At 46.4% G+C, this 23903-nt stretch overlaps 1 protein-coding gene across 3 annotated transcripts in view; it reads right to left on the bottom strand.

The window, feature by feature from the left end:
• Positions 1 to 10502: 10502 nt before the first annotated feature.
• Positions 10503 to 23903, bottom strand: part of grik2 (glutamate receptor, ionotropic, kainate 2) — a 238286-nt gene continuing 224885 nt past the window's right edge. For 2 of the 3 annotated variants that reach the window (XM_062565669.1, XM_062565670.1), the window contains one exon: positions 10503 to 12372. In XM_062565669.1, coding sequence (XP_062421653.1) covers positions 12116 to 12372 — 257 coding nt within the window. In that variant the 3' untranslated portion in view covers positions 10503 to 12115. The remainder of the gene's footprint in view (positions 12373 to 23903) is intronic. The other variant, XM_062565671.1, reaches the window with a different exon arrangement.

The raw sequence follows: 23903 nt of genomic DNA, 5'->3' as shown, positions 1-23903 counted from the left end.
TCAACCATCGCCATGTCCTCTCCACCTAGGAAACAAAATGCTTTCTGGAATTTGGTTGTGACCTCCTCCGTATCATGCACAGCAACTTAAATTACATTACATTACATGTCATTTAGCTGACGCTTTTATCCAAAGCGACGTACAATAAGTGCATTTCCACATAGATACAAACTCAGAAAACAAGTATCAAGAAAGTACATTTTTCATCAAATAAGCAGTTACAAAACATGTTATAGAAAAGTGCCATTATAAGTACAATTTAAGGGCTATCATTTGTTAGTGCTACGGTTTGCTAGTGTTTTAGTCAAGGTAGAGTCTAAAGAGGTGTGTCTTGAGTTTTCGACGGAAGATGTAGAGGCTCTCTGCAGTCCTGATGTCATCGGAGAGCTCATTCCACCATCTCGGAGCCAGGACAGCAAAGAGTCGCGATCTCGTCGAGTGCTTTCCTCTCACAAGCCGCTTTGCAGATGCAGATCGAAGTGTGCAAGTTGGGATGTAGGGTTTCACCATGTCCTGGATGTAGACTGGTCCCGATCCATTCACAGCATGGTACGTCAGTACCAATGTTTTGAACTGGATGCGGGCAGCTACTGGTAACCAATGAAGTGAACGGAGAAGCGGTGTGGTGTGGGAGTATTTCGGAAGGTTGAAGACCAGTCGAGCTGCTGCATTCTGGATGAGCTGCAGTGGTCGTATGGCGGTACCAGGGAGACCCGCCATCAGAGAGTTGCAGTAGTCAAGGCGGGAGATGACAAGCGCCTGAATCAGTACCTGTGCCGCCTTCTGAGTGAGAACGGGACGTATTCTCCTGATGTTGTAGAGCGTGTATCTACAGGATCGGGTCGTCGCTGCGATGTTGGCAGTCAGGGAGAGTTGGGAGTCAAGTGTCACGCCGAGGTTCCTGGCACTCTGAGTGGGCGTTAACACGGAGTTGCCGAAGTTAACGGTCAGGTCCTGGGTGGGCGAGGTTCTTCCAGGGAAGAAAACTAGTTCGGTCTTGTCGGGGTTGATCTTCAGGTGATGAGCGGACATCCACTGGGAGATGTCAGTCAGACATGCAGGGATCCGTGCCGCCACCTGAGTGTCCGAGTCGGGGAAGGAGAGAATTAGTTGGGTGTCGTCGGCATAGCTGTGATAGGAAAAACCGTGCGAGCGAATGACGGAGCCAAGGCAGTTGGTGTAAATTGAGAAGAGGAGGGGACCCAGGACGGAGCCCTGAGGAGCTCCAGTTGTAAGGGGACAAGGTTCCGACACTGATCCTCCCCAAGTTACCCGGTAGGTGCGACCGTCAAGGTAGGATGAGAGAAGAGACAGCGCGGATCCTGTGACAACAAGTTCCTGAAGGGCGGCGATAAGGATCTGGTGGTTTACTGTGTCGAATGCTGCAGAAAGGTCCAGTAGGATGAGCACGGAGGTGTCAGGACAATGACAGAGGGCGACCCAATAGCAGACGCAGACACAGGTAAGCAGGATACAACGCTTTTATTTGTGAGTAGCGTGGCCTGTGCGGGGCACGATGCGGGACGGTCGGGCAGGCGGGGTTCGAGCAGGGGACAGACGTAGTCAGCCGGGCGAGGGTCAAGCAGGGGACGGACGTAGTCAGCCAGGCGGGGGTCGAGCAGGGGACAGACGTAGTCAGCCAGGCGGGGGTCGAGCAGGGGACAGACGTAGTCAGCCGGGCGAGGGTCAAGCAGGGGGCGGACGTAGTCAGCCAGGCGGGGGTCGAGCAGGGGACAGACGTACTCAGCCGGGCGGGGGTCAGGCGGGAGGCAATCAGGCAGGCGGGGGGTCAGGCTGGAGACAGAGGTGGTCGGACAGGCGGGGTTCAGGTACGAAGGGCAGGCCGGGAGAAGACAGAGAGACGGGAACGCTGGAAAGCTTGGAGACATCACAAGACGATCTGGCAGGGGGCTGACAAACGAACAGAGGTTAAATACACCGGGGAGGCAATCAGGGGACGAGAAACACCTGGGAGGGGTAGAGACAAACACTTAACGAGACACCGGCTGTGACAGTACCCCCCCCTCAACGGGCGCCCCTGGGCGCCCTACCGGGAGCCGCGCCTGGTTGACCGGGATTGCGGCGGTGGAAGTCTTGAATGAGTGTTGGGTCCAGGATGTGCCGGGTCGGGACCCAGCAGCGCGCCTCGGGGCCGTAACCCTCCCAGTCAACCAGGTACTGGAAACCCCGGCCCCGCGGTCGGGCCCCCAGGAGACGCCGCACCGTATAGGCGGGACCACCGTCTATGGTCCGGGGGGCGGGAACGGGTCTGGGGGTAGAAGACAGAGGACAGTGAGAGACAGGTTTGACACGAGACACATGGAAGGTGGGGTGGACACGAAGGGAAGCGGGCAGCCTGAGTCGGACCGCCGCCGGATTGATCACCCGGGTGATCGGGTAGGGGCCAATGTAGCGGTGAGCCAGTTTGCGGTTATCGGCCTTGATGGGCAGGTCCTTGGTGGACAACCAGACCCGTTGCCCGACACGGTAGCGAGGGGCGGGGGTGCGGCGACGGTTGGCCTGTGTCTGGTAACGCCGGTTGGTTCGGAGTAGGGCAGTTCGGGCTCGCCGCCAGAACCGCTTACAGCGACGGACAAAGGCTTGGGCCGAGGGCACTCCCACGTCGATCTCTTGGTCCGGGAACAAGGGGGGCTGGTACCCCAAGGAGCACTCGAACGGAGAGAGACCGGTGGACGTGCAGGGCAGGGTGTTCCTGGCCATCTCCGCCCAGATCAGTTGCTGGCTCCAGGTGGTCGGGGAGGCGGCTACCATGCACCGGAGAGAGGTCTCTAGGTCTTGGTTGGCCCTCTCAGCTTGGCCGTTGGTCTGGGGGTGGTAACCAGAGGAGAGGCTGGCAGTAGCTCCGATGAGGGTGAAGAATGCCTTCCAGAACTGGGAGATGAACTGGGGGCCGTTGTCAGACACCACGTCGACCGGAAACCCGTGCTGCCTGATGACATGGAGCAGTATAGCCTGGACGGTCTCTTTGGCTGAGGGGAGCTTGGGCAACGGGATAAAGCGGGCGGCCTTGGAGAACCGGTCTACGACGGTGAGGATTACTGTGTGGCCGTCCGAGGGTGGCAACCCCGTAATAAAATCCACCGCAATATGAGACCACGGTCTGTGAGGTACCGGCAATGGGCGAAGGAGGCCCGCAGGAGCGCGGTGGGGGTTCTTGCTCCGCGCACACACCTCGCACGCAGCCACGAACGAAGGAACGTCGGTGGTCATAGTGGGCCACCAGAAACGTCGTCGTAGGAACGCCATAGTCCGTCTGGAACCGGGGTGGCACGTCAAACGTGACGCGTGACCCCACTCCAACACCCGGGTCCTGGCTGCGTCCGGGACGAAAAGCCGACCCGGGGGACCTCCTCCCGGATCGGGCTGCGACCGCTGGGCGTTGCGAACCACCGCCTCCACCCCCCAGCACACTGCGGCGGCGAAACAGGAGGCGGGAAGTACTGTGGCCGGAGTCGACACGGTCTCATCCGGGCCGAACATCCTGGAGAGGGCATCGGGCTTCCCATTGCGTGACCCAGGTCTGAAAGCCACTGTAAATTTGAATCTGGCGAACAGGAGCGCCCACCGGGCCTGGCGGGCGTTGAGGCGTTTGGCGGAGCGGAGGTAGGCGAGGTTTTTATGGTCCGTCCATATGATGAACGGCTGGTCGGCCCCCTCCAGCCAGTGCCGCCACTCCTCCAGAGCAGCCTTGATGGCGAGGAGCTCCCTGTCCCCCACGTCGTAGTTCCTTTCAGCGGGACTTAAACGGCGAGAGAAAAAGGCGCAGGGGTGGATCTTCCGGTCCCTCGCGTCCTGTTGGGAGAGGATTGCCCCAAGCCCGGTGTCTGAGGCGTCCGTCTCGACGATGAATTGGCGCATGGGGTCTGGCTGGATCAGGATGGGTGCCGTCGTGAACCGCTTCTGGAGGCGCCGGAGCGCGGCGTCGGCCTGGGGTGTCCACTGGAAGCGGTGTTTGGTAGACGTGAGTGCGGTGAGTGGAGCTGCCACCGTGCTGTAACCCCGGATAAATCGCCGGTAAAAGTTAGCGAACCCCAGGAAGCGTTGCAGCTGCGGGCGGGTGGTCGGGGCAGGCCAGTCCACCACCGCCCTTACCTTCCCTGGATCCATCTGGATGCTCCCTGCCGCTATGACGTAGCCCAGAAAGGAGATGGTGGAGCGGTGGAACTCGCATTTTTCTGCCTTCACGAACAGTCTGTTCTCCAGGAGCCGCTGGAGCACCTGGCGCACGTGGTTGACATGGTCCTGGACAGATTTAGAAAACACCAGGATATCGTCTAGGTAGACAAAAACTGTAATATTCAACAGGTCGCGTAGGACGTCATTAACCAGCGCCTGGAAAAATGCTGGTGCGTTAGTTAGCCCAAAGGGCATTACCAGGTACTCGTAGTGGCCGGAGGCTGTGTTAAACGCCGTCTTCCACTCGTCGCCCTCTCTTATGCGTACCAGGTTGTAGGCGCTGCGCAGGTCCAGTTTAGTGAAGATAGTAGCTCCTTGTAACAGCTCAAACGCAGACGACATGAGGGGAAGCGGGTAGCGGTTTTTGACGGTGACGTCGTTTAGCCCTCTGTAATCGATGCAGGGGCGCAACCCTCCGTCCTTCTTGGTTACAAAGAAGAATCCCGCCCCGGCGGGCGAGGAGGATGGACGGATGTGCCCTGCTTGGAGAGCCTGCTCAATATACTCCTCCATGGCCTTAGTCTCTGGGCGGGAGAGGGAGTACAGGCGACCCCGAGGGGGAACTGCATCCGGGAGAAGGTCAATGGCGCAGTCGTATGAACGGTGCGGGGGCAAGGATGAGGCACGTACCTTGCTGAAGACCTCCAGTAGGTCAGCGTAGTTGTCCGGAACCCCGGCGACGTCGCTTCGGGTCCCGGGTCCGGAGTCGGGAACCGGTACCGGTCGAGGTGCGGAGCGCAAGCATTGCGTATGGCAGGACGCACCCCAGCCCGTGATACGCCCGGTCTGCCAGTCCACCACCGGGTTGTGTCGCCGCAACCACGTGAGCCCCAGCACCACCGGCACCTGAGGACAGGGGAGAAGCAAAAAACGTATCTCCTCTCGGTGGTTACCGGAGATCAGCATGGTTATAGGGGAGGAGGCCCGCGTCACCCTGCCCAGGGAGTGACCATCAAGAGCTCGAGCGTGCACCGGCGCGTCGAGCGGAGTGGAGCGGAGTCCCATCTGGGTCGCCAGACCCGTGTCCAAAAAACACTCATCCGCCCCCGAGTCAATGATTGCCTGTACAGTCAGGGGCTTCTCACCATGAAAAAAGGTGACATGAAAACGGAAATGACGAGGGGTGAGCCCCGGAGCACCGGCACAGCCCAGCCGCAGGCTCCGTGCTACGGCTGGGCTCGCCCTTTTCCCGGGCAGGTGGCGATGAAGTGGCCTGATTCCCCACAGTAGAGACAACAGCGGTCCCTGATTCGCCTCTGCCGCTCGGTCGGAGAAAGCTGGGAGCGACCTAGTTGCATGGGTTCCGGGGCTGCGAACTCGGCTGCGCCCGGAGAGTCTCGGCTGTGTCTGGCGAAAAATCCTCGGCGTGGGCGAAAATCGTCCCGAGAACCCGGAAGTGCCGTTCCTCCCGGTCCGTAGCGTTCTCTCGTCCGCTCCCGTAGGCGGCCGTCCACTCTGTTGGCTAGAGCGATGAGCGAGTCCAGGTCTGCGGGCATGTCCCGTGCCGCCAACTCGTCCTTGATTGCGTCGGCGAGTCCATGTAGGAATGCGTCGAAGAGCGCTGCTTGGTCCCACTGGCTGTCGACGGCCAGCGTGTGGAATTCCACGACGTAATCCGCCACACTGCGAGCGCCCTGGCGGAGACGGAATAGCTTCCTGGCCGCCTCCCTCCCGGACAAGGGTGCCCCGAACACTCTCCTCACCTCCTCCACGAAGGCGTCGTGGCTCTGACAAAGTGGTGATCGATTGTCCCAGAGCGCGGTAGCCCAGGCGGCTGCTCGCCCCGACATATGGAAAATCATATATGCCACCCGGGAGGCTTCGGTCGGAAAAGATGACGGCTGTAGCTGAAACAGCAGGGAACACTGTGACAAAAACGGTCGACAGGTGCTGGCGTCTCCGGAAAAACGCTCCGGGGGAGCTAGGTGGGGCTCCCGGGTCGGCGTGCTGGACGAAGGAAGAGGCGCTGGAGCCGGGGCGTCGGTGTTGGGGCTGGCTGGCCCTGCCGCCGCACAGAGGTGCCGTAATTTCCCCAGTTCCTCCATGATTGTTTGAAACGCCTGCTCGTGGTGGGCGAATCGAGCGTGGCTGCGGGAGATGGCGTCCCGCCAGTCCTCGGCGTCCGCTGGGTCGGACATGGCCAGATCGTACTGTCAGGACAATGACAGAGGGCGACCCAATAGCAGACGCAGACACAGGTAAGCAGGATACAACGCTTTTATTTGTGAGTAGCGTGGCCTGTGCGGGGCACGATGCGGGACGGTCGGGCAGGCGGGGTTCGAGCAGGGGACAGACGTAGTCAGCCGGGCGAGGGTCAAGCAGGGGACGGACGTAGTCAGCCAGGCGGGGGTCGAGCAGGGGACAGACGTAGTCAGCCAGGCGGGGGTCGAGCAGGGGACAGACGTAGTCAGCCGGGCGAGGGTCAAGCAGGGGGCGGACGTAGTCAGCCAGGCGGGGGTCGAGCAGGGGACAGACGTACTCAGCCGGGCGGGGGTCAGGCGGGAGGCAATCAGGCAGGCGGGGGGTCAGGCTGGAGACAGAGGTGGTCGGACAGGCGGGGTTCAGGTACGAAGGGCAGGCCGGGAGAAGACAGAGAGACGGGAACGCTGGAAAGCTTGGAGACATCACAAGACGATCTGGCAGGGGGCTGACAAACGAACAGAGGTTAAATACACCGGGGAGGCAATCAGGGGACGAGAAACACCTGGGAGGGGTAGAGACAAACACTTAACGAGACACCGGCTGTGACAGGAGGAGAGCGAGGCGCCTCTAGCAGCGTGGAGTTGTTCCGTGACAGCGAGGAGAGCAGTCTCTGTGGAATGGCCCGCCTTGAAGCCTGACTGGTGGGGGTCTAGGAGGTTGTTACTATGGAGGTAGGAGGAGAGTTGGTTGAAGATGGCTCGTTCAATTGTTTTGGACAGGAAGGGAAGGAGGGATACGGGTCTGTAGTTGTTTACTTCCGAAGGGTTGAGGGTGGGTTTCTTCAGAAGTGGGTTAACTCTTGCTTCCTTCAAGGTGTTGGGGAAACAGCCAGATAACAAAGCATTGTTAATGAGACATGTGAGGAAGGGAAGAAGATCAGGGGCGATCGACTGTAGGATATGGGATGGGATGGGGTCAAGGGGGCAGGTGGTGGGACGGGCAGAGGTTATTAAGGTAAGGACTTTGTCAGGGGAAAGGGGTGTGAAACAGGGTAGTGAGGGTGATTGGGGCGAGGTCTGTGCGATATAACTGGAAGGAGGTGGGTTGGAGAAGGAGGAGCGTATGTCATCTATTTTTCTGGTAAAGTAGGTTACAAAGTCTCCTGGGAGAAGGGTGGAGGGTGGAGGAGGACTGGGGGGTTTGAGGAGGTTAGTGAAGATGGAAAATAGTTTTTTGGGGTTAGAAAATGAGGACTCAATTCTGGATTGGTAGAAAGCACTTTTTGCAGCGGAGATGGAGGCAGAAAAAGATGACAGAAGCGACTGAAACGCATGCAGGTCATCAGGTTGTTTGTATTTTCGCCATTTCCTTTCAGATGCTCGCAGAGTGGCTCTCGTAGCACGCACCGGTTCAGTCAGCCACGGAGCTGGAGGGGATCTGCGGCAACGTTCGGATGCAAAAGTGCAAAAGAGTCGGTTGCGGGGAGAGCTGATATAACGGAGGAGACCAGGGAGGGGGGGGAGAGTGAGCGAATGTTACGGCGGACCGGTATAGAGTCGATTGATGGGGCGGGGTCGTTAGTTGGTGAGAGCGGAAGGGAGTATGAGAGGAAGTAGTGATCAGAGACATGCAGCGGAGTTACAGTGAGGTTAGTTGTAGTGCAGTTCCTAGTTAAATGTTTTTTTTAGAAGGCAGTGTTCTACAAATAACCATCACCTTCCAAAGAACCATTGTATATATTTGATTGTTCTACATGCTTTTCATATGGTTCTTTTGGATATTAAATAGTTCTTTGAGTGGGTTCTTAATTCATCCCCCCACCATTGAAGTTGTCGAATGGTGGGGGGATGGGGATAAAAAACACCTGTGTTAGCTAGTTAGCTGCCAGTTGATACACACACACATACAGTGGGTTAAATAAGTATTGAACACGTCACCATTTTTCTCAGTAAACATATTTCCAAAGGAGCTATTGACATGAAATTTTCCAGATGTTGGTAACAACCCAAGTAATACAAAGATACAAAGAAACCAAAACGAAGAAGTGGAATGGTGATGTGTCAATACTTGTTTCACCCGCTGTGTGTGTGTGTATATATATATATATATATATAAGCAAAAGAAATATATATATATATATATATATATATATATATATATATATATATATATATATATATATATATATATATAAAACCCTAATATTGAAGATTACTGTATATAAGAGGTTAAGCTGAATTTTGTTCCTGTGATCAGAAAGTGACGAGAGAGAACCCAGAAAGTGAGAAGAGAGAGAGATTTAAAATAACAGAAAAAACAAAGATGTTTTTAGCACTTGGCCCTCCCCCATCTGCTGAGCCCGACATATCCCTTCATACACTTCGTCACTCGCCTGCCCCACCTGCTGGGCCCCACCCTTCTCTTCATTGACTCCGTCAATACCTCTCTCCACCAGCTGGATTCTGCCTTTCCCCGCCTCACTTAACACACTCTCAACACTCGACCTGTCCCATCTTCACCTTCCTGCCGGACCCCAACTGTCCCCTATTGTCCTTCCTGCCCGCCTTGCTTGTGATTAGTTGAGGTCTTCTCTGCTTAGACGAGGACACACCGGAAGCATCTTGTATTGTCAGAGTCGACAAACACCACATAATCAAAACTCTAATTTGAACACCACGTTGAGATCCTTGTTTTTGTCGTTGAGGATCCTGTAAAGCGTCCTATTGTGAGACACCTGTCTGCAGCCCGAGGACATGTACGACCCGACCTTCCTTCCGAGCAAGAGAAATCCAGCGTCACCGTAACACTGTAGTACTGTGTCAGTCGGGTCAGGTCCATGGTCCTGACCCAACCAGCGCGACCTAATCGGCTGCAAAACGCACACTACAGGACAGGAAGACTAAACCCCAAAACAAGTCCACACAAACACTTTATATTCTCCACATGAATAGTTGATGGATCTACACGAAAACGTTATCGCTCTGCACGCTCAACAATCCGTCACTCAGAGAGAGAGAGAGAGATAGAGGAGAGCCCAGAAAGTGAGAAGAGAGGGAAAGGAAAACCGAGAAAGTTAGAAGAGAAGAAGCAAAAGAAAGCGAGAAAAAAGAGAGACTAAATAGAAAGAAAGAATTAGAAAGTGAGAAGAGAGAGGGAATAAGAAAGCAAAAGAAAGAAGAGAGAAGAAAGGAAAATTCCAAAAAGTGTAGATATAGGAAGGACGGAAAGAACTTAGATAGCCTATGTCTGAGTTTTTTTATTTACAGTGGGATCCAGAAAAGATGGATCTAGAAATGTAGCTCTTCGTTTAAGGTAAAATACTTGTCTGCATGTGTTAAATTACCATGTATCTATACATTGTAACCTGGTAATTTTTATAATAAATCAACCAAATCAAGACATAAAATCATACTGATTTGGAATTTACTTTATGTCACTAATTAAATTTATATGTTTGTAGATGCCAAACATGCAGGAAACCAGTAAGAGGGAGAGTAAAGTCCGTGGAAAGGTGCCCTCTGACAAAAGAAAAAGTTAAGCGTAGTACAGCTGCAGGTTTTTGTTTTATTCTGATAATTTCACTTTACACTTTTTTAACATTTCACAAAATTGGTTGCTCAAAGAACCATTTATTCCTGGAAAATTTGGGTCCATGAAGAACCTTTTTGAAAAATGATTAACATATTATTATTATTAATGAATTATTATTAATCTTTATTATGAGATTAAAAATGCAAGTGAATTTATACAAATGTATATGCAAAAGAACGGGACTGTTCAGAGGAGCTCAGCTGAGAACACTGTGTGGCTGTGTTAACGCATTTTTAGCCGTTCATAATCTTTACTGGCGTATATCTTCCGAAGTCCGCAAGTAAAATTTCAGAAGAAATATCAGAAAATGTTCGAGAATTAGGCCCAACGTGTTTCTGAATCTATTTTTATTTTGGAGATGGTGATCGTGACCGACGTGTGGCCGACCAACGCTTCTTAATTGTACACACCCTGGCCTAATGGGCTTATTTAAGTAAAGAAGAAGTCAAGCTTCAGTCCAATTAAATGACCAAGGAGGGCATGTCTACAGGCTTTGTGTTTCTAGTGTTGACGCTATTACATCTCATTCATTTTCTAACATCCATACAATAATATACAATAGGCAAGCAAGGTAAAAGTTGTGAACGCTTTTTTATTATCCTTAAACTTGTGCATCAACTTTGAAGGGTAAACTGTGTGCACTCCATTTTGTTTCACAACAAGTTTAAAATTAGTTAAGTATATATTTTTTTAATACATCTTTCCCCATTTTGAAACCATTAACACACATTTGCTCAGCACTGGACTCTAGCAGTCTGTCAGTAATCGGGGTATAATGATAGGCATCATCAGCAGTCTTCTTCTCTTCCTGTGTGTGTACATTACAGATCTGCTCTAACCAGTATTATTAATCTTCTTTCATGTGAAGTAAAAATATCTTTCTTTAATTGTGATTCCTTTACATGATAAAAAATACTTTCTATTTCTTTTCATCTCTTTATGACGTCACTGATGCTTGCCACCAGTTTTATTAATTGTACCATAAAAGTACTTATTGGTCTGAATCTGATCCACAGAGGATGTGTGCACTGTGCAATATTGTGTGTGCATGTGTGACTGTGTGTGTCGGAAAGCCGCCTGAACTACGGGCCTGGAGTACCACCTCTTTGCCATGGTTGACACTCCTCATGGTGCATTTTGTGTTAATACAAATTATTACAAAGTATTGATTCTCTTCGTACAAAAACACTTTTTCATAGAAATTGCATTTTGCACAAGTAAATATTGAAGTTTTCTGCCAAAGAAGGAAAGAAAAGTAAGAAAATGAAACTTGACACAAAAAATAGAATGAAACGTTGTGTGTATCAATACAGATTTGAAGTGAGGTGTTTTGACGGCAGAAGTGAAAATCCAGGCCGTTGAGATAATATATAGAGTTTGATAAATTAAATAAGAATTATTTTGAATAAATAGTTTGTGTGTTGTGGTGTGATTGCTATAAATTTAGACTTAGTGAATTGTGCCCAAGGCATACCAAGTTCCTCCTAATTAACATTAAGAGTCATAACTCTTAGCTGTTATATTGCCCTGCTCTCTTTTCTGCTTGTACTACACCACACAAACCCCCCACCCCCCATCCCTACCCCTTCTAGACTAAAAGTGATAGTACTCTGAAACACAAATAAATTATATCACTTATTGCCTGATGGATGATATACAGTATATTTGTTTTGATGTCATTCAATACATTTTGACAGCATCAGCTCGCTTTTGTCTTCAGGGCTTTGATCCGAGAAGGATCCGAGCCTATGCAGTCACTTTATTCACAACTGAATAAAGACCTGTTTATAGCAACCTGTTTATAGCTGTTCCCGTGAAAGACTGGAAAGCAGCATTATAGAATCATGGGTCTGATTCTAGTTGGATTTCTTTATCTTTTATGGGCCTTCCTGTCACACACCTTAAATATGTTTCAAATTCTCTCTCCTTGACTCCTGGGTTTTAAAAATCTTGCTCCAGCTGTTGGATGCCTTGCCAACATGATATGAACATATGGAACATACTGAGGTAACTCTCCGAAATTTCACACAGGTTCAAGTTATTTCCACAGGAAATATTGTTGAATTACTTAAACCGAGCTAATTATACAGAAACAAGAATTACATTTTGTCAATATACTCTGAAGCACCTTTGTGCTAGCTTTTGAAATAACCCAACTGTCAACATTACAAGCCACTTCCTCCCTTTACCATTTACCCCCACCCTTTTCCCCAGTGTCTCTGCACGCTTCCTCTCTGCAGGAGAGAGGGTGATAATAATGTAATTGTGATTCCCGTTTTAGGCCATGGTCTCTTTCCCTGGCAGTCTGCGGTCGTTGAAGGTGTGCATGTTGATGACCTCCTCCGTTTTCACTATGACAGGCGGCTGGGGCTTGTGTTTGAGCCGGCGCTGGCACTTGAGGGAAACCCGCAGTTCGTCCACCATGGCATTGCAAAAGGACCTCTGCATGAAGGAAATAGAAAAAAAGAAAACAGAATGGGTTTCCGACCGCTTCCTGAGTCCAAATGTTATGGACAAATGAGCAAGACTGCTCTCTCTGTGGGCAGCCTCATTATGTAGTCTCCCCCCATCACCACCCTCCTCCAGCAGTTCAGAGCTGCCATAAGAAAACATGTTGAAATATACAGTGTAGCAGGCTGTGAATGGAAAGACTACTGGATGGGAACAGGGGAAGAAGTAGGATGAGGGAGGTGCAGGTCCAAAGACTGTGTAGTACAATGTAGTGAGGAGACGTGGAATCAGTCAGAATGTATCACAGGTGAATCTGAGGTTGTTATTGCTCATGCAGGGCATTTATGTATAGTGTATGACATATTGGAAGAATGTTTTCAACATATGTCTGAATAATTTGGTGTATACATTCTCTTGTCTACTTTTAATTAAATTAAATTCATTTTATTTTGTATAGCCCAAAATCGCAATTTACAAATTTGCCTCAGAGGGCTTTACAGTCTGTACACATGCAACATCCTCTGTCCCGAAACCCTCACATCGGCACAGGAAAAACTCCCCAAAATATGAAAAAACCCTTGAATGGGGAAAAAAGGGAAGAAACCTTAGGGAAAATGTCAGAGGAGGGATCCCTCTCCCGGGATGAACAGACTGCAATGGATATCATGTGTACAGAATCAACAATGTAAAAAATGTACAATACATTTTACATTAGCAATGGCCAGTGCTCCCACTAATGCCTTTTCATTGTCTCTTTGTTTACATCCTGATCTGCAGACAAAAGGAACACTGATAGACATTCCCTGTTCAGCAGTGTAGCACCACAGCTGTAAGGAGACAACACCAGACAGACGCATGGGCCAGCAATTTGTTCGAGAGTGAAACATTTCAACACCTAGGATTGATTGCCATTTAATGTGGCACATCCAGTCTGGGACAGTGCCAAAAGAGTGGCAGACCGGGGTGATGATACCTCTTTTCAAAAAGGGGGACCAGAGAGTGTGTGCCGATTACAGGGGTATCACTACTCAACCTCCCTGGTAAAGTCTACTCCAAGGTGCTGGAAAGGAGGGTTCGCCCGATAGTCGAACCAAGGATTGAAGAGGAACAATGCGGTTCTCATCCAGGTTGTGGAATGACGGACCACCTCTTTACCCTTTCACGAATCTTAGAGTGGGCCTGGGAGTATGCTCATCCACTCTACATGTGTTTTGTGGATCTGGAGAAGGCGTATGACCGGGTCCCCCGAGAGAAAATGTGGGAGGTGCTGCGGGAGTACAGGGTGAGGGGGTCCTTACTTGGGGCCATCCTTATCACCAATCTTGTTTGTGGTTTTCATGGACAGGATATCGAGGCGTAGTTGGGGGGAGGAGGGTTTACAGTTTGGGGGGCTGTGGATTTCATTGCTGCTTTTTCCAGACGATGTGGTCTTGATGGCATCCTCAGTCTGCGGCCTCCAACTCTCACTTGAGTGGTTTGCAGCCGTGTGTGAAGCGGTTGGGATGAGGATTAGCACCTCCAAATCTGAGGCCATGGTTCTCAGCAAGAAACCGATGGATTGCCTACTCCGGGTAGGGAATTTGTCAATACCCCAAGTGAAGGAGTTACCTCGGGATCTTGTTCACGACTGAGGGGAAGATGGAGTGTGAGCTTGGTCGGAGAATTAGAGCAGCGGGGGCGCTATTGCACTGGCTTTACCGCACCGTTGTGACAAAAAGAGAGCTGAGCCAAAAGGCAAAGCTCTCGATCTACCGGTCAATCTTCATTCCTACCCCCATCGTCATGAAGGATGGGTCATGACCAAAAGAACTAGGTCACGGGTACAAGCGGCCAAAATGGGTTTCCTCAGGAGGACAAGTTGAGGTGGATTGGGCATCTGGTTATTATATATTATTATTATTATTATATACTGATTATTTTAAAGTTAGTGCTGCTTTTCAGTAATACATAAACAGATATTTATGGCAGTGAGTGGCTCCTATGAAGTGCTTAATACTGAGAAACCGGCCCCATAACACGATAAGAACATTATTGTTGGATGGTTTTGTAAAACCCCTGGTTATGTTCAATGACGGCATTTTTTTAAATTTCCTGTCAACAGGGATGGGTATCGTTTGGGTTTTGACCGATACTGGTGTCTAAACAGTGCCTAAACCAATACTTTAGAAAAAGGTTTTTGTGTTTTTTTTGGGGTTATTTTCTTGGCTTATTTTTTAAACAATATATTAATTGTGCAAACAATACTGTAAATATAAATGAGTAAAAAACACTTCAATTTACAGCTTCGAACTTCCACAGGATACTTAGTGTTTCCCCTCTGTGAGAGCCGGAAGTGTATTAGTTTAATGAAATTTGGGGAATTTTAGTCATTTTTTCTATTAGTTATGCTCATTGTTAAGATATAGATAACTTAGGGTGTGTAACATATATTGAAAAACATTTGCTAAATTGACGCTCCTTGTTTGTCTCGATGAATTGATGTCATTGTTGCAGCAGGTGCAACACAGAAGAGCTGGATTAGGCACGAGAGCATATTGTTTTCTATTGTGTGACAGAATTATTAGAACGCTAATAAAAAATGAAAAAAGTATCAAACGATCTCCTATCATTCCCGTGAGGAAATTAAGTCACATGAGCTATCGTTCGCCCGTGCGAAGGCGGTGTCATCAGAGTGTGTAAATAAAGTTTTTCAATCAGCGAGGCACCAAAAGGAAGCACCAAAATCTGCGTTTCTTTTTTGGTAGATACCGGTCGTGTAGGAACTGGTGGCAATATTTTATCGGTTCTCGCTACCCAACCCTTGTTTGTTCAAGGTACGGTCAAAGCAGTGATTCCCAAACTTTGATATATGGACATTGTTATTTTGAATATTTATACATACAGTGGTTACAAAGTATTCAGACCCCTTTTTCACTCTTTTTTTCATTGCAGCCTTTTGCTAAAATCAAAAAAGTTCATTATATTTCATTAATGTAAACTCATCACGCCATCTTGACAGCTGCAGGGAAAGTACGACTGGTTGTAATTCAAAGAAAGATGAATGTGGCCAAGTACAGATATATCCTGGAAGAAAACCTCACGCAGAGTGCTCAGAACCTCAGACTGAGCCGAAGGTTCACCTTCCAACAAGATAAGCACACAGCTAAAATAACAAAGGAGTGGCTTCGAAACAACTCTGTGACCATTCCTGACTGGCCCAGCCAGAGCCCTAACCTAAACCCAATTGAGCATCTCTGGAGAGACTGGAAAATGGCTGTTCACCAACGTTCACCATCCAACCTGTAGGAACTGGAGGGGATCTGAGAGGGAGAATGGCAGAGGATCCCCAAATCCAAGTCTTCATTCCCAAGAAGACTCATGGCTGTACTAGATCAAAAGGGTGCTTCTACTCAATACTGAGCAAAGGGTGTGAATACTTATGACTATGTGATATTTCAGTTTTTTGTTTTTTTTAATAAATTTGCAGACATTTCTACATTTGTTATTCCCTATCAAGATGGGGTGCCGAGTTGATGAGAAATAAAATTAACCATTTGGATTTTAGCAAAAGGCTGCAATGAAACAAAGAGTGAAAATGTAAAGGGGTCTGAATACTTCCCGTACCCACTGCATCAATATATCACTTTTCCAATCAACAGTTTTATTACATTTTGTAAGGTTCAAATATTTGTATTTTTGATGCTGCGAGTCTCTCTTTCTCTCCCACTCTTATACACTTCTTCGCTTGTACCCTGAGCTGATCTGGTCGGTTTTGCTTTCTTTTCTTCTTTTTTTACCGTCGTGGCTGTAGCCGCAACCCCCATGGGAACCATGGGGTTAAATTAAGGCGCCTAGAATACTGGGATGGGATAGAGTAGCTGGATTACTGAAATTGTTGCTCTCTATACTTCAGAGAGTTGGGGAAACAGCAGGACACAGCAAAGCGTTGCCAGATGTATAGTAATGATCGTATTCAAACACGGTTTTACAGTCTGTACATTGTCCCAAAAACTCACATGGCACAGGTTTGGACTCATTGATTTCAAGCTTTTGGCACAACGGTTTCCAAACTAACACACTTTGAACAGAAGATTCATCAGACTGATTTAAATGTTAAATTATAAACAAAATGAATTAAATGAGACGCTTAGAGGGGGCTTTGTGATGAAGACATTCACTTAGAAACCCAACACAATAGCTGAATCTCACAGTACTGTGCGGAACAAAAGCTAGGCACAGACACAAACCCAACATCCATCTCCACATGGATACAAACACAATGAGCAAGATGCACCTTGTATTACCAGAAAGAGATACCTTGTTGCTGCTTAAATGTTTGCGTCTTCACATTCTCTCCTCTTTTCTCACAAGCTGGTGAATCTGCAAATAATATGTGAAACTAACGACAGCTGAGAATGAAACAATGCTACTCCTGGAATCATTACAAGCAGAGCCACTGCATTCTGTGCGCTCAGTTAAAAATAGTTACTGTGATGAACTGTGTTCCCCATGTAAACTTCTTATTACCGTATTTTTGCGACTATAAGGCGCACTGGATTATAAGGCGCACCTTCAATGAATCGCCTATTTTAGACTATTTTCCTATATAGGGCGCACCGGATTATAAGGCGCATAGAATAAAAGATACTGCAGTAAATCGTAAATCTGACTGGGGTTGCGTTATGCATCCACTAGATCGGGCTGTGCAAAATCAAACTTTATCAAGCGTTCTGAAAACTCTTCACTCCCATGGTAACGTTGTTCAAACGTTAATGTGGATATTAACAATATCTCTGAACCTCCAACTTACATTCTTGATTAATGAAAACATTCTTGGCAAATGCTTTCGTCCATCTTGCAAGGAGAGGCAGCGGCTGGGACAGACGGTACCAGACTTTCCCTCCAATGGATCCTCGTTAATCAGTATGGATCAACCAATTGATCCATATATATGGCGCTCTGGATTATAAGAAAAAGGATTTTAAGTGCGCCTTATAGTCGCGAAAATACGGTATATACACATAAGAATGGAAGGGAGACAAAGTATATATGATTGGTGTAAGCTCTTTAACTGTATTATAATCACTTATGGTACATTCACACCGAACAAGCCGCAAGACTCTCGGAGTACATTTATGGTCAATTTGCGTGTATCGCTTATTCGGCGTGGTTTATCTTCCTGAAACAGATCAACTTTCTGCAATTTTTTTTCCCTCCACATCAACACCAGAAGACATAGTGACTCTGTACTTGTTGTGGAAGTCCTACTAACATCGGACCTTCAGTGGGAGTCGTGTTTTTGAACTAAATAGCATCCATAGGTGCAGACAGGTCAGTGAATTTCATCAACTTCCACAGAAACTGTGTCTGGGTGACTGGTACATGGTGCTGTCTCTCTCTCGCGCGTATGATACATAGCCGCACCGTTGTATAAGCCGCAGGGTTCAAAGTGTGGGAAAAAAGTAGCGGATTATCTTCCGGAAATTACGGTATTGGCTTTGAAACCTCTCAAAATATATACCACTTTGATTCAGACTCCCTAATTGGCAAAAAAATGGCAAACCCCTGATAGAAAGTGTGATAACTTTGTCTATTTGGACAATTTATTTTCTGTAGGATAAAGAGGAACTTGTGAGTGCTTTCATATGTAAAAATCAGTTTATATGTTACTAGTCAAGAAATTATATATATATATATATATATATCCGCTTCCTCAGCCACTCGGAAGCAAAAATCGGTAGAGTGTAAAATGGCGCTCGAGAGTTAAGATTGTAAAATTCAACCCCTGACCTTCCTGACGTCATTCCAAAGCAACAAGGTGCTGTTTGAGTCAGGAAAGATTTGCTGTGTCGTTTTCAGTGATAGCATTTAGCGAGTGCACAATTTCTCACAAAATTTGCATAGGATATTCTTTAACTCTTACTAAAGTTGTTTAAGTTGTGTTTGGAGTATTTTAAAACAAATTAGTGCATATTGTAGCTAAGACTAATGTTTCGAACCAACTAGAGCATTCATATATTTGTTCATGATGAGTACCTGATAGTTTGGTTCTGCTTGGTTCTGGCCCGGTTAAGGTCCTTAAGGGGGGCACTTGGCACCAATTAAGTGCAGTGCACACATGGATCAACATTTGTATTAATTTAGGTTCTGTTTTTTTCAGTTTTGTAAATGTAAATACTTGGAGTCGGTCTCCATCATGCTCATGGCTGTTAAATGCCCCATAATTTTTCCCTGCTGGTTGGTAACTTATTGTGCAGTGGGCTCATCAGAGTTTTTTCACTAAAACACACTTCCCCGTACTGCTGCAGGAAATTCGACAGGTGAAATGGAACATGAATCAAAACAACAAGCTAAAAAAGGCTACAAAGCTAACAATAATTATTATGTCATCATATTTAGATTTACCACCATTTCATGGTTCTGTCGCACTAATGATTATTTTTAAATGGGAAATTACTAGCTTTAGCCCCTTTAAGTTAATATTATTTTCAATACAGTCGATCAAACGACCATAACTGTTGTGTGTTTATTAGTGCCATTATTACTACCTGGTACAACTATAGTCAACATGAGACACACATGTACCTGCAGATGGCCTCAACCACTCCGAAACATAGTGGCTGTTCGTGACTATTGATTCCCCCTCTTCCTGTAAAATGAAATGGCCCGGCATTGTTTTCACCAGTGAAAGTCATGTATCTCCAGCCTTTGGGAAACTGGGCACACTCTATTGCACTCTGGGGACGCATTGCCATAATGGCTGCCTGCTACCGGCATGCTGGATTGATAGAGGCTGCTTAGGGTCATTGGATTACATTGTTTTTATGACGCTCAACAAACAGCTGCGGCAAACGCTCCAAGGAAAGGCCTGTCCGCTTTGAGAAGCATGAAAGGGTCGTAAATCTAATGCGGGGAGCAGACATGTAAAGGAAAAAGGCGCATTTAGTTGAGCAAATGTTTATACTGGCCTGATCGGATACAAATGAGTAATTGTTAACAAAGCTGTAGGTCAGAAAGACGTTTCTGTAAGGAAAATATAGGTTAATTCTCTGTATGTCTTGTATAAAAGCAATAATCCCATAGTAGTCAAAAATTGTTTCAAGCAATACATGTTAAGCAGTTGAATATGATTTTGGTATAGTCCATTTAAATGGAGAACTGTTGATCTATTCTTCAACTCTCTCTAATCCAACATATAAAACCCCTCAACTGTGTTAGTGAACTAATGGACTCTGTTTAGCTTGAAAGAAGGAGTAACAGATATGACAGTGTGATGCAGATGGGATAACCCTTAATGTACTCATGTCCAGCCCTGGTGGTCAGTTAATAATTTGTTGCTTTGAGGGTCTGTCTAATCCGTGGTCGTCCTAATTCGGTGCAGTGTGATCTAGATTTTGGCTGTCTTCTGATTGATATTCCCTAATCTAAAATTCTATGTCTGTGCGATTCCCATGTATTTTATCTGTGTGTGTAAATAAGTGTAAGCTAAATACCTTAAGATAACTATTTTTCAGTCCGCTAGTAAGCCTTAATGTCTTGCAGAGTAATTTCTTAACTGATTGTGCACAAACTGTTTCTTGTAACTTCAAACAATGACAATGATTCCAAACGTATTCATCCAGCCCCCCTTTAATGATATAGGATCATTGAGCCCCCCCCCCTGCAAATGTTTTATATGGGGAAATAAATGTTTATCATATTCCAGATACATCTTTTTACTAAATTAATCTGCATGACAGTTTTCCAATTTATTTTGGAAAAACTGTTTGTTCACATGTTCAGGGTTGGGGGTTTTGGGCCCTTCATGATGCTGGTAAACCCCACACCTTTTTCTTCACTGCAGACAAAACATGGAAACATAGAGAGAGATCCAGGGGCAGATTACAACAACCCGGCTGGGATCACCTCGCCATAAAAAAATGTGTACTTTCTTGTTTCTTGTTCTTCTGAGTTTGTATCTCTATGTGGAAATGCACTTATTGTAAGTCGCTTTGGATAAAAGCGTCAGCTAAATAACATGTTATGTAATGTAATAAAAAGAGGGTGTACGAAAAAACGCAGAGCTCCCATTGGACAAGGACCGTGTTCACTTAACTTCCCGTTAACAACTGACAACATTTTCTTTCCGTCCAATTCCCAAAGTTTAAACTTAATTTCGCTGAACAAACCCTAGACTCTCGCACAAACCTCATCACTGTTTCATTTTTGCCCTGTTTGATTTCATTCCTGTTGGAACTATGACGATCGGAGAGACAGCTGCTCTCTGATTCTCGCGTTCGGACCTGGAGGCCCAAATCACCTTTGTCAAAACGCCGATCAAACGCCATCAAAACAGTAAGAGACTGGTTTTCTGGGCAGACTAATTTAGTGTTTTATATAAACTTTCATGTTTATTTTAGTTGTTAAGTCATAAGGTGGTACTATATAGCCCGGATCAACGAGAGCACTAGCATTGATTTATGTTTGAATGTATACCTTCAAATTTCGTCATATTGCCAGTTGATCTGATACTGTGATTTGTTTTGCTGCAGCTCGGGTCACCCGTCCCTTAAAATACAGAATCGTCCCCGTATTTGAGAATAAAATGGCGCGTCACGTTTTGAATCAATACGTGACAGGGTTTGTCCCGTATTTTCCGAGTAGTATTCAATGCAGCATCCCATGCAAATACTCCCACCCGAATTCTGTGAAGACTCGTCCTATTCAGCTCCTGATTCCTACTCACTGCCATCGTTGGGTTGATTGGTCGGGAACCTGAAACAAACCAATCTGAGTCAGAGGAGGAATGGGTCTCTTGGCGGAGTGTTGATTTGAAAGAATGGCGGAGCCAGCTCCAGGTACCCCCTGCGTCCAGCTCTGAAGCGAAAGCCGATGCAAATGTACCGACGAGAGTGGGAGGTATCATTCTTACGCACCCCCCCACCCCGTAACATCTGTCAGCCGTTATGTCCCTGCCATCACCCCCCCAAACGTCCCTTATTTTTCTGTATTGAAGGTGGCAAGGAATTGAAGGTGCCAAATGTTATTACGCTGTTGAATGATATTTCATGGACAGAATAGTTTTGTCATTCCTTCAATTGTGCACACACACAGATGAACTTTTTTGACCATTTTGACCACACGTTTTTTGTTTGTTCAGTGAGTAGGTTTATAATAAGTGTTATCGGGATTGTTGGTTGCAATTGTAGGTGATCTTGTTCTGTGTTTTTATGTGAGTTAATAAACCCTGTTATACTTAAAAGAACAGTTTTCCTGTGTTGTGCATTTATATGTTGGTGACAGTTGGCATACATTGACAGTGCTCGAACTTAAATCCTTCAAAAGTCCTTACTCAAGGAGTAAATATCAATTAAAGCTGCGAGCAGCGTTGGACGGGGCACTGGCCGAACGGTTAAAAATGCAGCCGAGGACGCCTCCGGTCGTCGGACGAAGTGTTCGCAAGTCAGTGATTGTTCATTGTGTGGAGCAACACCACGAATGCCGCTTTGCAACATTTTCATTGCCTTAGGCCTTTTCTGTCAACATATAACCAGGACATTATGATCTACCATTCCAAAATTAAAGCCTGTCAAAATACCATAAATGAGCTGAATCGTTTCCTTCAAAGTCTTTCACGACACCTTTTGGTCAATTTCAGTTTATAAATAAAAGGTAACTAAAAATAGTTATAGGTAATAGGTAATTCCACTTCAGGCAGAGAGTACACATCACCATGGCGTGAGTTGGTGATAACCAGGACATTCTTATGTACCAGTCCAAAATAAAAGCCTCTCAAAATACCATACTTAAGCCAATTTCCTTCAATATCTCAATCACCAGACTACATTTAGTCATTTTCAGATTAGATTGAAAAGGAAAGAATCATGACCATTCCACTTCAGGTTGATCGTACACATCCTCAAGGTGTCACTTAAGGATATCCAGGACATTATTATGTACCATACCAAAATTGAAACATCTCAAAATACCATACATGACCCAACTACCTTCGAAATCTTTAAAAAGGTTTTTTGTAAATTTCTCCCTACGCACATAGTTTAATATTTCTTCCAGCAAAATGCAACTTTTAGAGCCTAAGGTCTCAAGAGCACACTGTATGGATTTGAAAGAATCAGGTCTAATCCCTGGGAGGAGATCGGTCTTTTACAACTGTAAGAAATTATGAAAATATGCCAAAAAGGCACATCTCTAATGATTAAATGCAGCGACCTCTAATCTTCGAAAATTATGAAAAAATGTGGTTGTGTTCAGGAGTTCAATGTTGACACATCCTACAATTTTGGTGAGGGCAGGCTAAACCATTTGGAAGTTATAAATCTTAATAGATTAAGCCAAAATTCATTAACCGTAATATCTTAAAACCATAAAACAGGGTAGAAATGATCATATGGATGTTTAAAGGGTGAGAGGTTCATGCTATATGAGAAATATGGAGCTGATTAGATAATGCATGGTTGAGTTAAAACAACTTCAACGTTCGTGGCAAATGGTGGTTTTTGTAAATGCTCCCTAGACACATAGTTTGGAAATTCTTCCGGCTAAATGCAATTTGTAGAGCCTAAGGTCTCAAGATAACACTGTGCAATTTTGAAAGGAATCGGTTTTAATCCCTGGGAGGAGTTCGGTCTTTTACAACTTTAAGAAATCATGAAAAAAAAGCCCAAAACAGGCAGATTTTCAAATATTAGTTACAGCGCCCCCTATTCTTCAAAGATTTTGAAAAAATTAGGGTGTGTTCAGGGGTTCAATGTTTACAAATGCTAATTTTGGTGAGGGCAGGCCAAATCATTTGGAAGTTAAAAATCTGCCAGATTAAGCCACACCCCTTGCAAAGTTAACTATCCCATATCTCATCAAAACAATGAGCTATGAGCACTATTCGTATATATCAAGAGCACATTGAACCAATAATGATCCACCGAAGGTTTTGTGACAATCAGACTCGTTTAGGATAAATTGCCAAAATGTCTTTTTCACAAAATGGCGGAAAATTTAGTTAGGGGCATTTGCATACCATGATTGACTTTTTTGTAGAGCATGTCGAAGAGCACCTGTGTGCCAACTTTCAAGTTGATTGGACATCGGGGGCGGAAACTGGCCTAGTGTGATCTTTTTTAAATTTCTAGAGGGCCCTATAGAGACATTTCTTTATACATAAATGTGAGACACAAAATTTATCAAATTTCTTAACAGTCCAGATATCCATGCCAAATTTAACAGCTTTTGGAATATGATAAAGGCCCCAAATATACAATAGGTTCCTCTACAACTAGTCGTAGCGAGGACCCTAATTCCGTGAAATACAATAGGTTCCTCTACGACTACTCGTAGCGAGGACCCTAATAATAATAATTCTTTGAAATACAATAGGTTCCTCTACAACTACTCGTAGCGAGGACCCTAATAACAATAATTCCTTGAAATACAATAGGTTCCCTCTACGACTAGGCGTAGCGAGGACCCTAATTACGAGTCTTGATTCATAGCAGTGTTTCTCAATTGGTGGGTCGCATCATCCTGTGATTTCATTTTGAAGGGACTTG

This window comes from Pungitius pungitius, chromosome 11 (assembly GCF_949316345.1).
Source record: "Pungitius pungitius chromosome 11, fPunPun2.1, whole genome shotgun sequence".
NCBI lineage: Eukaryota > Metazoa > Chordata > Actinopteri > Perciformes > Gasterosteidae > Pungitius > Pungitius pungitius.
The sequence above is the reverse complement of the archived record's forward strand: the minus strand, read 5'-3'. Positions and strand labels throughout refer to the sequence as shown.